Below are 12,576 nucleotides of genomic sequence, written 5' to 3' on the forward strand. Positions count from 1 at the left end.
ACAGCTGTGGCTGTGTGGGATAGAGTCCTTGTTTCCCAAACTGTAGTTGCACTTCTCCATTGCCAAAGCCTCCTGCTTCAGAGTACTGAGATGTTTGACATATAATAGTGAAAGCACAAACTCCTGCAGGAGTTATACTTTAAATCCCTTTCTTCCATGAGGAGGACAGTTGTAGCCATGTGTCATTCACACCCTTAAGTTACTGTAGCAGCAAATCAAATTGATACCAGGTGACCAGTTTAAATAAAATCTTTAATTGCTTATTTACAACAAAGGCAATGACTTGGCAAATTGAAAATTATGATTTCAGTTTCTCACTAACTTCAGATACAGCAAGTACATAACTATAAAATATGCAGCCTAGTGAGTAAGGCGCCATATTTACATCACACTAGTACTGCAAAAAAAGCACTTAAGATGAACTTAACTGACAGCCAGAAGTTAAACATTTATCCTGTAAATGCTAACAATGCTGGAAAAGAAACTTAAGATCTTGTCATTTAAAAGGTCAGTGCTCTACTGGTTTGGGTTTTTTTTTTTTCATCAGATTGCAAACATGCAATAGTAGTAAAAATCTGATAAATGGGATAAAAATGATAACCCTCTGACACTTGTCAGTTTTTGCAAAATAACATTTTGATACAAGTCTTCTTGGTCTGAAATCTAATGCTAGTAAGTCCAGTATTAGATTAGCTACATAGTTTTACCTTAGCAAAGGTCTTCTCTGTGGTGGTGGTGGGGAAAAAACATATCTTACATTTGAATCCAGGCAAATGTATTATATTCTAGAAGCGTAACACAATCACACACAGACACAAATTTAAGAATACAAATTACTAGACACATTGCCAAGAAATTCTGCTTTAACAGCTTAAAAAAAACTTAAGTGTTAAAGAATTTACTGCAGCCCAAAATAAAGAAATCAATTTTGTTTTCTACTTCCTTTTTTTGACATCCTTTATTCCCCCTCCATCTATTTTAAGGTAATAACCAGAAGGGTAGGAAAAAAAGGAGTCAAGTTAAGGTATTAATCCAAAACTTACTATCCTGGCTGTCTCTTCTGAATGTAAAAGACTTACAAACTATGAACTACAAGGACAACGGATACGCCAACCATATGATATGGGCATGGAATTGATAGCAAGGCCTGTAGGGAATGCTTTCTTTGTACAGATTCTTTACTGATGCTCTGTAGTAACTACCTTCATGAAAGGGCTACACAGGAAAGGGAAGAAGATGGCATCTGTACAGAATCTACCACTTCATCCACACTCCATTCAGCACTAGGGTATGGCAGTTAACCATCATTAAGAGAACAAAGTTAATACAAACCATTTTTTTTACTGCCGTCCTTAAATTACATTCTTGAAATTTAGTTTTCCCATTGCTAGTAGTACTTGCATTTCATCTTTATAAGAGCAGGGTATTTTTTTCATATGTTTCTTTTGTATTAATGAAAGTCACCCTAATTTTGATATGATGTGGAAGTGTTTAGCAGTTTAAGGAGCTGATTCTTAAATTTATGCAGAAACCTTTACAGTGTGCGTGTTTTACATCCATGGGGTACTCGCAGATCCTCACATCCATTATAGGTTCCGAATTCAGATGTCAGTTACAGCCATATCCTCTTCCCATCCGCGCAGCGGCTTTTCCAAGCTTTTCAACCTTCATTGCTAATAGTACATGTTAACAGGACACGTGTGGCAAGTTTTCAAAGAAAAGCTGAGCTTAACTTTTATCCAAAGCTTTCTCTGATGAATAGTGCTCTAGTTCGGGTGATTCCTCAGCATCCTGAATGGCAGAAGGGTTATAAATACCATCGACTGCAGGGGCTGTTGTTGGAGTTGTGAGGGGTGTCACAGTGTGTCCAAACCCCTGATAGTGACCCATGGGTGAAGATGGCATTGAAGAAGCATCAGAAATTGGGTCTTGAGTAGATGAAGACAGTAAACTTGTATGCTCGTTTTGTTCATGATCCTCAGGAAAAAACATTTTCCTTGGCTGGCCCAAAACCGTCCTTCCTAGAATTAATCAAGCCAGATGAAAATAATTTTCCAGCACTATACTGGTCTTTGAACACACCAACTCTAAAACAGGCATGTTAAATTAGAAAATAAGTCTTTGTTTTGTGTTGGTTTTACATGGACATTGTTAGTTTTAATAAATAAAATTATGTCTTTCCATTCAAAAGAAAAGCAGAAAGTACATCCCTCTCTTTACCTAACACACCTGAACTTTCAAAAGAAAAATTAAAAACTAGACTCTAAATCAGTCAGGAGTACTGGAAAGAGCAAAGTGCCAAATAAGCCATGAAATTCTCTAGGGATGCAGACGCCACTAATTTGGTAATGGAATGTTCTCAAGATGAAGCTGGAAATATATACAAGAGATTAACAGATTGTTAACAGATTGAACAAGTCTCATCTGTTACTTACCAACATTTCGAACCTGTTCTGATATATCTGCCCTTAGATCAGAAATATCCCACATGGCAAGAAAGGAGTCGAAGCACGACCCTTCTTCAGCTTCTTGAACATAAGGTTTGTAGGAAAAACTGTAGTGATGGGCAATAGCAGCCAGAAACATCTCCACACAAATGATGAAATCCTGCAGCAAGAGAGACACTGACTTAATCACTCGTAACTGGAAGAAAATAGTTCTGGGTTTCTTCTGCAATTGAAAGACTGAAATTGCCCTCGGATACTTTTCCACCAGAAGTAGATTCATGGCAGGCTTTGGAGAGCCATATGTACTACATTAATACAGGAACCAGTACCCTTTCTCTCCCGTTTTCCTCTCTTCTCCTCTCCTTCTTTTCCTAACTTCTCAAAATCTGGGTTGGATGCATTAGAGTTTGCTAAAACTCACTTGGGGTGACCAGCTGAAACTTAGCCTGACTCAAAATAAAACCAGTACTAATCCAGCCTGTGTAAATTACAATGAGTATGATAATATTTGCTTGAGTTCAGCTCTGTTATCTTACATAGAACCATTCCTCTCCGGAAGTAACTGCTCTTACCTGTAGGCCTGTAGCCACAGCTTCCACACTTTGCCATTCCCAGGTGCGTTTCTCAGAAATAACACCAACTTTCACCAACAGTGCAATGAGCACAGCCTGCCTATAAAGATATTATTATTATTGTAACAGTAGTGCCAAAAAATCTGCAAGCAAATCTGGTAAACAAGGCCTGTTCATATGTGTACATAGGAAGAATCTTACAAAAAACTTACTGTTTAGGTATTTAGATTTTAAGAGGAAGAAACAGACTTAAAAAGAGATGGCATTCATCCATGACCCTGAAGACCAACAGAATCAACAGAGAAGACAACCAAAGGAGGCTTTAGTGTTCCAGTCAGTCATTAGAACAAATTGCTTCTCTTTCATAGTATTGCTGCAGCCCACAGGGTAGTGGTCAGGTAGTCAAATACACTCACTCATCAGCAGCTAACTGTGAGCAATGCTTAGACAGCAATTTGTAGTTAACTTTCAGTAACTTATTTTGAAAAAGTAACTTTTTTACTTTTAAAAAGTAAAAAAAAACAAAAAAAAAGTAAGCTTTGAAATAACTGCAAGTGGAGATTCTAAAACAAGTTACGTTCTTGAGAATCGCCTTATGAAACAGCAAGTCTAAATAATAATCTTAAGTGAACAAGACTGCTCTGTCCAACATACTGGTACCCTTTTCCCCCACTGCACTTAGCTAAGATTATGGGTAGATTTTTTTAAGGCCTATAACTTCAGTAAGAAATCCAGCCTTTTTAGCTTTTTTATGATTCACCTTAAAAGCAAGAAGTAACAAATAAATAATTAACTTACCAGAAAGAAACAAAAACTACCATCTTCACACAAAGGAACTTTCCAACAGGTTGGATAGGGTTCAGCTCCTCACGTAGTACTTTATAAAACAGCACCAGACAATACATAGCAAACTGACAGGGAAAAGAAAGTGAAGGAAAGCTTTCAAATCCTTGCTTATTTTGTGAGGAAGTTGTTGTCTTCAGTTAAAAAAATGTATCACAGTATGATACAAACTTTAAAAGCTATCTATTTTTTAAAAAGAGGCTTTGGATTTATGTAATCTTTGCCTTACTGTTTTAAAGCACTTTTTTTTTTGCTTGACATTGCATTTCTGAAATGCATGGTATTGGCAGAGACTGAGGTCATCTATCTACACACTCTGCAAAGCATAGGAAGGTCCCATGAAATCTTTTCAGTGCTAAGCTCATCTCTGGCATAAAAAGCATAAAATGGAAAATGGCATAAAAAGCACATGTTATTTCAGATTTCTGTTAATAACACCTCAAATGTTGCCCCTTTATGAAGGATGGGGCAATGAATGCAATCTTCACTGCAAATCTGAACTAATGTATAGCCAAACCTCTTTACACACATTCTCCTACTCTCTTAGTAGAAAGTTTCTATAAGGAATCATGTCAACCAGGACACACAGAGGTACATGTTGTTGCTGGGATTTTTGTCCCACCTCCTTCCATACCAGTCACCCATCAAACACAGGGGTGGCGGTGGGGGGAGGACACAGTTTCCAAGTGATCCCAGTTGTCATGCTGTTCTGACTCCTGCTGCTGTTGCCAAGAGATGTAAATGCAATCAACGACCTCCAAAATGAAATTTTCCATTTTAGGGGCTGACATCTTACCCTGAAATCATCTGGCAGCTGACCCAACAAGAAAAAGTGTTAGGCAGGCCAGAATCTGAGCACCGCACACACCGTTTCAAATTTTTCCTGTCAGTGTTATCACCAGCTTTGTAACTCAGAATTTTTAACATGGTCACTGTTGATTCTTCATATGTGTGCTTGGAGGAAGCTGCAGGGGCAAGGGAAGTCATCTCTTCTGCAGAGGGGCAAGTCTGCAGATCTAATACCCAGGCCATAACCACCTCACCCATCAAATAATCTGGGGAAGATAGGTGAGACACTTCATTGCTTTATGGAGCTTTACACTAAAAATAATAAAAATTTTTAGATTACCTGTTTTTCTAGTGTTTTTCATATATAGTACTTAACAGATTAGTAACTTTGCCTTACAGTGGAAAATATTCTGCCCATAAGAATTACCAGACATTAACACAATTACTGTCAATAGTTCACATGGGAAGTTCACAGAATACTAATACGATGACTTAAAGGAGCAGAAAGATGTATTCTCAATACTCACTAGCTGTGACATGTTGTTAAGTATAACCAAGTAAGTCCAAGCATTGTTGAAGCTGAAGTTTCCTTCATCATACACTCCCACTAGTTCACAAATCCTGAAAGAATTTTTTGAGTTAGTAACAGATCACGTTCTTGGAGTGCTACATATTCATTAAATCGATCAAACAACCCTTAGAATCCAAGACCTCTTTTGGTACTCCAGTATGGGCACTAGGGGCCTGCACAAGCATCAGTTTCCAACAGCACATATATATTATAGATAATACAAATATTTATATGGATATTCATTGTGAGTAGCAACTTCTTCCATAGTCCCACAGAACTAGCAGCAATACAAAGTTCATGAAATTAGGCTTTCTGCATCAGCATGCATAACTGCCTACTATTCCTTTACAACCACAGTCTATATGATATGTATGAAGGCTCACAGTCAAGCTTGTCATATGCAAACTTTAATAAAATTTTAAAATTCATGTGAAGCTTGTCTTTAAGAACACCCAGTTGTCAAAGGCAATGAGAGAAGGAAGGAGAGAAGAAGAATCTAAAAATTAAAAGAACATAAAACTGCCTTTCCCACCGTAACAGTACTTCACATTCTCTCCCACAGATTTCAGCAGCAGGCATTAAGTATTTATTATTTCAATTCTGTAAATAGTAATTTGCTATAGAGAATAAAGAAATCATAGGTTGATTCAAATTGTCAAGACCAATTTAGTATGTAATACAAGTCTGCTTTCAAACTGCCTTGATTCAATACAAAGGGCATGAAAATTCTTTGCAGTGTAACTCAAAATTACATCCTGAAGATCAATATTAATTATGTATGAGCATACTTACAAAGCAATAATGGTAGTAAATGGTCTGACAACAGTGTACTGCAAAACACCCAGTTTACATCTAAATAATAAAACTCTGCAAGAAAAACACAAAATTCATTGTACAAGGATTTAAAAACAATTCACTTATGGAACTTTCATGTTCTCAGCAGATTCACTAAAGTAAATTTTTATTTTATGCTAATCTCAACTTCTGCTTCCAGGATTTCAGATGCTACACAGTGTGTATACACAAAGCACACAAAAGACGTGGACTTTTACAGACACATAACAGGAAATACTCAATAATTCACTTATTTTAGCCATGAAAAGTTTCTGTCAGGGCTAAACAAAGATAATGCAATATCTGCTGTATTTGAAGATGCTTAAGAGTGACTTAGATTCACAGTTTTTCTTCAACATTTTATCAAAATCTCAAGAGATTTTATCCGTTTAAGCATGCAGAAATAATTTAAAAACTGTTTAAAAACTGCATAAAGCCTTCCTTCCCTGACCTGTGGAAGTAAAAGCAAAGGGCTATCTGGCCTACCCCTAGTTCCACATGAGGTTTTTAGCAAACATGATAGCAAAAGAAGCAAATTCAAAGGTCAAAGAGACCTTTTCCCAATATTTTCCCAAAATGTTTCCTTCAGCACCACTTGAACCAATGCATGTTAGTAACCGAGTGCAATTTACAGGATGTAACAATTCACAGATGACAAACACATTCAAAACCACTTTCAGTAGAGGTTCCTGGCTGATAAACAAAATGTGTACAAACCATAAACTGACTCTGTCAAGCAACAAGTCATGCTGCTAAATATCAAAACAAAATATTTGTCTCTGACTACACAGCCTAAAACTATAAGATGCCATCATATACTCACTCTCCCATAGCCCAGGACGGACAGCAGCACAGAGGGGGCAGATGTCTCTGCTGATCTTTCGCTTCTATTATTAATACGAGGTTTGGGTACCGGTTGGTTAGATAATTTGAAAGAAAAACCATAAAATTATAGATGACATAAGCTTCATAGCATTCTCGACATGTATCCACATATATTGCAATGTTGGGGTATTTCAAAGCTATCCACTGCAAGAAGAGAGGTACACAAAAGGTTACGTGCAAGAAAGACAAGAGTGATTCCAATGACAACACTGGCTGGACAGTTCAGCCCATGAGCAATACCTCATGAGACAGCAGGCACTAATTAGACAGGGCTTGAAGAACTAGCTATTAAGAAACCAATGCTACAGCTAGAAAGTAACGTTCTGTAAACATACACACGAGAACTCCAAACTGCAACTCTGCCTGCCCCTTCAACTGGAAGCGGCTCAAAGCACCACCCAAGAGATGCTTTGTATCTTTGATAATACAATTCAGTCTTTTGTTCAAAAGTAACTACGTAACTACGTAGGTAACTGCACATAACCTCTTCCTGTTAGGAGGAGACAGGATAAAACTGTTTCCTGAAATTCATCATCGAGGTGGGTTTGAGAAGTTTTAATCTTTATTAGAAATAAAGTTGATTTCTTTTGGTGTCTGATGTTGCAACTGTTTGCTCTGACATGTTTGCAAAACACAGAAGCAAGCACAGATTAGCCTTAAAGTGGTAGCCCCTCACTCTCTAAACCATGGTTTCTGAGAGAAGGGATTTTTTTTTTTTTTTTGCAAAACTGTGATTATGGATCAGCTGTCAGAGCTTTCAATTTCTGGCTGTCACACAGCTTTTGCACTGTTCAAAGGACCTCATCCTTTGCCCCCTCGAAACAAAGAGGAATAATTTGAGCACTAAGCACAACTCAGGAAAGAATTTAAGTTGTAAGCCTAACTTGTGAAAGAAAGGTAAGGCATTGAATTTGAGTCAGTACTTGGATCAGTCTGGTTTCCAGTTCTGCTGTTAAGATGGAAGGATCAAAAGCAGGCTCTTGTCATACCCCTTTCAACATCTGTCATAAAGGATACTCAAGGACAGGGTTAAGAAGGGTTAGCAAAAGCAATCCCTAAAGCTCCACAGGAAGAATACATTATCCCTAGAACTACGTTTCTGATGTATTCCATAAACAGGAATGCCCAGAAGTTTCTAGGACTACCACTCTCCATGCAGCACAGTTTCTGCTGTCACACTGTTTTCCCTCACTCCCAGAGCAAACAGAATTTTATTGAGGTGTTAACAGTAAGAGGACACTTACACTGTCTAAACTGTAAATCGGCACCATCCATAGAATCCTGTTACAATAACAAAAGAACATTTAATATTACTAGAAGTATTTTTAGTCTGAATTAAATTCAACATTTGTAGCACAGGTAAAATGTGAAATGTTACCTTATTATTGGTTTCTGTAATTCAGGTTGAGTATAATGGACTAAGTGTTGTAGTATGCCCCAGAGAGATATTGGTATAGTCATCAGCAGAAATATCCCAGCGATAAACCATGCCTTGGTATGAATTCCAACCTTGTAAAGAAAAAGAAAAATGCAAGATCAAAGTTTCAGTCTTAATACTTTAAAGTATTTCAAGTACACAAAACATTCTACAAAAACAAAGTAATGCATACTACTGCATTTACTGAAATCCACAACAGATTCCTTGCTTTAGTTCTGGAACTTGCCTCAGTTCAGTGTTGCATTATAAAATTCCTGAAAGCTTGTGAATTTAAAGAATTTTTAGCTTTAAAACCAATTTCCAACAAGTAATCAATTAGTTTCATATAACAAACTCGAAATACATAAAAACATAATGTCAGCTAAAACACAGGGCTGAAATTCTAAACCAAAGCTCTCTGAAAAATAACTATATTAATAACGCTAAGTACCAAAACCTGAGACACATAGTAGATTATTCCCCAATTTTTTTGCTGAGAATCACGTTTTATGTTGCTTTCCAGTTTTTCTTCTCTACAAGTATCGGACTTAATGATATGAACTTCAATATAAACATCCATTATGCGTCAGAACAGGATTTCAAAATCAAAAATTTTAAACATGACCTCACTGTCATAAATTATATCAGAACGAAAAGCTTACCTCCAGTGCCACAGGCCTGTATCACGTTGAACAATACATATATTTTAAAGTTAAAATTTTATTTCTTGTTAGAGAAGCAACTATATCACAAGAGTGTGTAATTCATACATCACAGCTGCGTGACGAAAGAGGAGTTTCTCCACCAGTAGAGATACTCTACTCAATTCTACCTGATCAGACAGAATCACCTTTATGAATGCCACTATTACTACTAAGTTTCAAAACATAAATTCTGGGATGAATTTATGAAGAGAGCCACTCTCTCCTTGGTGGTGCCAACCACCAGGACACAAGGCAGTGGGCAGAAACTGATGTACGGGAAGTTCCACCTGTACATGAGGAAGAACTCCTCTACGGTGGAGTGGAACAGATTGTCCATAGAGGTTGTGGAGTTTCCATCACTGGAGATATTCAAGAACCATTTGGACGCAATCCTGTGCCATGTGCTCTGGGACGCCCCTGCTTGAGCAGGGAGGTTGGACCGGGTGACCCACTGTCGTCCCTTCCAGCCTGACCCATTCTGTGATTCTGTGACACTTGGCTGACTTCTCAGCATTAGCATCCTGTTCAAACTGTTCAAACACCAACTACTACAGAACCAGGAGGGGAAAGAAATCCTGCCCTGTCCCACTGCGCTTTGATGGGGCTTGAGCAGCAGGACAAAAATGCCGAGCAGCACTGCGGCACTTCTTCAGCCTTTCCTTTCACAGAGTCACAGAGCGGGTCACGTTGGAAAGGACCACAGTGGGTCACCCGATCCAACCTCCCGGCTCAAGCAGGGTCATCCCAGAGCACACGGCACACGATTGCGTCCACAGGGTTTTGAATACCTCCAGTAAGGAAGGCTCCACACCCTCTTTGGAGTGTTCCAGTGTTTGGTCACCCGCACAGTAAAGAAGTTCTTCCTCATATTCAGGTGGAACTTCCTGTGCATCAGTTTCTGCCTGTTGCCCCTTGTCCTGTCGCTTGGCACCACTGGGAAGAGCCTGGATCCATCCTCGTGGCGCCCTCCCTTCAGGCAATTACGGGCACTGATGAGGTAACACCTTTCCCCCCCCGGGTCCCCCCTGGGTCCCCCCGGGTCCCTCCTGCGGCCCCAGCGGAGCGGGCCGGGCCGGGCCCCGCGCCTCACCTCCAGCTTCTGTAGCTCCCACACGCAGAGCGGCACCACCACCAGCAGTCCCACGATGTAGAGCAGCACCACGAGCGGCCGGATCCAGCGCCGCCAGTTGCCGCAGGTGCACGGCATGGCCGCGGCACCGCCGGGCGCGCTCCTCGCACCCACCTCAGCGGGCAGGCAGCGCCCGCGGGGCACGCATCACCGGCAGGGCCGCCGCCTCACATCAGGTGCCGCAGCCTCGGCTCGGCTCGGCTCGGCTCGGCTCGGCTCGGCTCGGCTCGGGCTCGGCCCAGCCCGTCCCGCCCCGGCGCTCCCAGCCCAGCCCAGCCCAGCCCAGCCCAGCCCAGCCCTGCCCTGCCCCGCACACGCCCCCGCGGCGCTTCCGCCCGGCGCCGCTTCCGGCTGCCCCGCCCCAACGCCGCCGGCCGCGCCCATTGGTCATCGGCCCTGCTCATCACCGCTGCCCCGCCCACCAGGGCAGGGCGGAGGGGGATCGCTGCGGCCATGCCCCCCCTCCTCCCCCCCCCCGCGGGAGGGTTGGTTTCTTCCACCTCCCCGCCCGCCGCCCTGCCCCGCCGCAATGGTCTGTGCCGGGGGAGGGGGGGAAGTTGTTTCCGCGGCTGGAGTTTGGGAAGTGCGCGTCAGCGGGACTGTGGGAATGGCGGGAATAGCGGGAAAGGCAAAGGCAACCGCTCTGACTGCACAGCTCAGCTAAACCCCTGCCTCCAGCGCCTCCCCTGAGGGCAGCCCAGGGTGAGCCATCCCTGGAGGGAGGTGCCTCTCAGTGCCCAAGGGCGAGTTGTGGCGTGGAGAATCCAGCGGGCGTACGAACAGTGCTAAAACACGTGTTAAACTTCCAAGGATTTGTGGGACGAATAACGCAAAATACGTGTTAAACTTCAAGGATTCGTTGGACTCCCCCCTTCCCTCCCCCCTTCTTGAAAGTGTTGTGTAAAAGCTGCTAAATGTCCACTTAAGTCCGCAGTGGTCACTTGGGAAAACCCAGGACCTCGGATGCGGAGCTAAATTAGCACCGCAGGTGGTGTAGTCTGCCAAATATCCAAGGAACTGTTGCTGCTTGGAAGGAGGCAAGTGCAGATTTTAGTCAAAGGCGTTGACTGAGACGTGTGTGCTGGAAGAAACCCCATGGAGTAAGAGGTAGTAAGGAACAGGGTCCGATTGATTTCTCTCCCTAATGATAAATTCCTGAGGACTTGGGGTGTTTTTTCCCTCCCCCCCCCCTCACTTTCCACCATGAAGTTACCAGTGGTGCCGTGGTGTACTATTCAAATAGTAAAGCTACGTGGTTTATTGAACAGTTGCTGTCTCTGTTTTGTGAGACTGACTGGAAACACGTTTTCACTGGCTGTATGCACGATTAAAGGAAATTTCCCACTCAGAAAATTGCAAACCCCCAAAACTTGTCAGGCTGCTTATCTCAGATAATCGGTAGTATGAGGCCAGATTTCTGCTTGTTAGATCTCCTTTTGCCTTCACATGCTGCATTGATGTGGCACCCGGTACTTCACAGGATGAGGAAGAGGCTCATCTTGGAAGTGTTCAGGGGTCTGAATCTCAGCAGCCTTAAGTAAGAAGTCTGATACCCCAATTGCCATTTCTACTATTTTCTACCAGTTAGTGAATTAGCTATAAATTCAACGTTAAAGTTTAAGGGTAAGAAACTTTTTAAGGGAACTGAAAGATCATTCCTGTGTTACATCAAAAATAGAAGTTCAGCAGGGGTAAATGATTTGCTAAAGGTTAATGCAAGTGTGTGAACAGAATCTTACTCACTGATACTGGCACTAAATAATAGTTCTTCCCATACTGTTTTGAGCTGGGATACTACCTTTTATGTTGTATACTATATTTTTATATAGTATACAATATAGAAATATATATTTCTATATAAATATATAAAATATATATAAATATATATTTATATATAAATATATATTTATATAAATATAAATATATATAAATATATATAAATATATATTTCTATATTGTGCACCGAATCAGTACTAAGGTGCCTATTCTATTCACCTTTGTTCTTTGTATGTGATCCATTCTAGGCAAGATGGTACAAGAAGTAGGTCTATTAGAAGTTAACAAGCTCAGTCATATTGAATAATAAAAAGTACACACATATGCATGCATGGCTAGGCTTCGCGAACAAAGATTTGGGAAGGGCTACATATACAGTACAGACATATAAATGCTTTTTTCTAACACACACAAACCTGTATGATGTTAACATGTCCATAATTAATATGTCCAAAATGACAGACAACAATTTATGCCATTAATGAACAAACACAATATTTTTTTAAAGTTCAGGATTTTTTTTTTATTTCTCTATACTTTGGTTCATTGAAGGCCAAGCACTGGTTCGGTTTTTGGTTGTGTTTTGGTTTTTTTTTTTTTACTTCCTTG

General features: G+C 40.8%; 2 protein-coding genes across 3 annotated transcripts in view; one reads left to right on the forward strand and one right to left on the reverse strand.

The window, feature by feature from the left end:
- Positions 1-231: 231 nt before the first annotated feature.
- TMEM184C (transmembrane protein 184C) lies at positions 232-10,460 on the reverse strand. 2 transcript variants are annotated; one of them, XM_050327270.1, is made up of 10 exons: positions 10,153-10,460; positions 8,320-8,450; positions 8,186-8,222; positions 6,880-7,085; positions 6,015-6,089; positions 5,179-5,272; positions 3,818-3,930; positions 3,020-3,119; positions 2,436-2,607; positions 232-2,021 (listed from the first exon to the last, which is right to left on the reverse strand). In XM_050327270.1, exons 1-10 carry the CDS (start codon positions 10,267-10,269, stop codon positions 1,729-1,731), a joined length of 1,338 nt encoding a protein of 445 aa, XP_050183227.1. In that variant the 5' UTR covers positions 10,270-10,460; the 3' UTR covers positions 232-1,728. The 2 variants fall into 2 exon arrangements, with proteins under 2 accessions (XP_050183227.1, XP_050183228.1); XM_050327271.1 differs by lacking the exon at positions 10,153-10,460 and having other exon boundaries at positions 8,186-8,254; positions 8,320-8,436.
- Positions 9,990-12,576, forward strand: part of TTC29 (tetratricopeptide repeat domain 29) — a 383,434-nt gene continuing 380,847 nt past the window's right edge. The window contains exon 1 of the mRNA XM_050327269.1: positions 9,990-10,059. The gene's annotated coding sequence lies outside the window, so the exon portion shown is untranslated. The remainder of the gene's footprint in view (positions 10,060-12,576) is intronic.

Source organism: Myiozetetes cayanensis, unplaced genomic scaffold, assembly GCF_022539395.1.
Source record: "Myiozetetes cayanensis isolate MyiCay16 unplaced genomic scaffold, myiCay2020 scf33, whole genome shotgun sequence".
Lineage (NCBI taxonomy): Eukaryota > Metazoa > Chordata > Aves > Passeriformes > Tyrannidae > Myiozetetes > Myiozetetes cayanensis.

Bases quoted from the DNA above. Each gene is read 5' to 3' on its own strand.
- TMEM184C (XM_050327270.1), bottom strand. From the start codon at position 10,269: ATGCCGTGCACCTGCGGCAACTGGCGGCGCTGGATCCGGCCGCTCGTG. The intron at 3,931-5,178 runs GTGAGTATTGAG...TTTCCCTGTCAG, and splicing joins TTAACAACATGTCACAGCTA to TTTGCTATGTATTGTCTGGT. The intron at 3,120-3,817 runs GTAAGTTAATTA...ATATCTTTATAG, and splicing joins GTAGTTTTTGTTTCTTTCTG to GCAGGCTGTGCTCATTGCAC.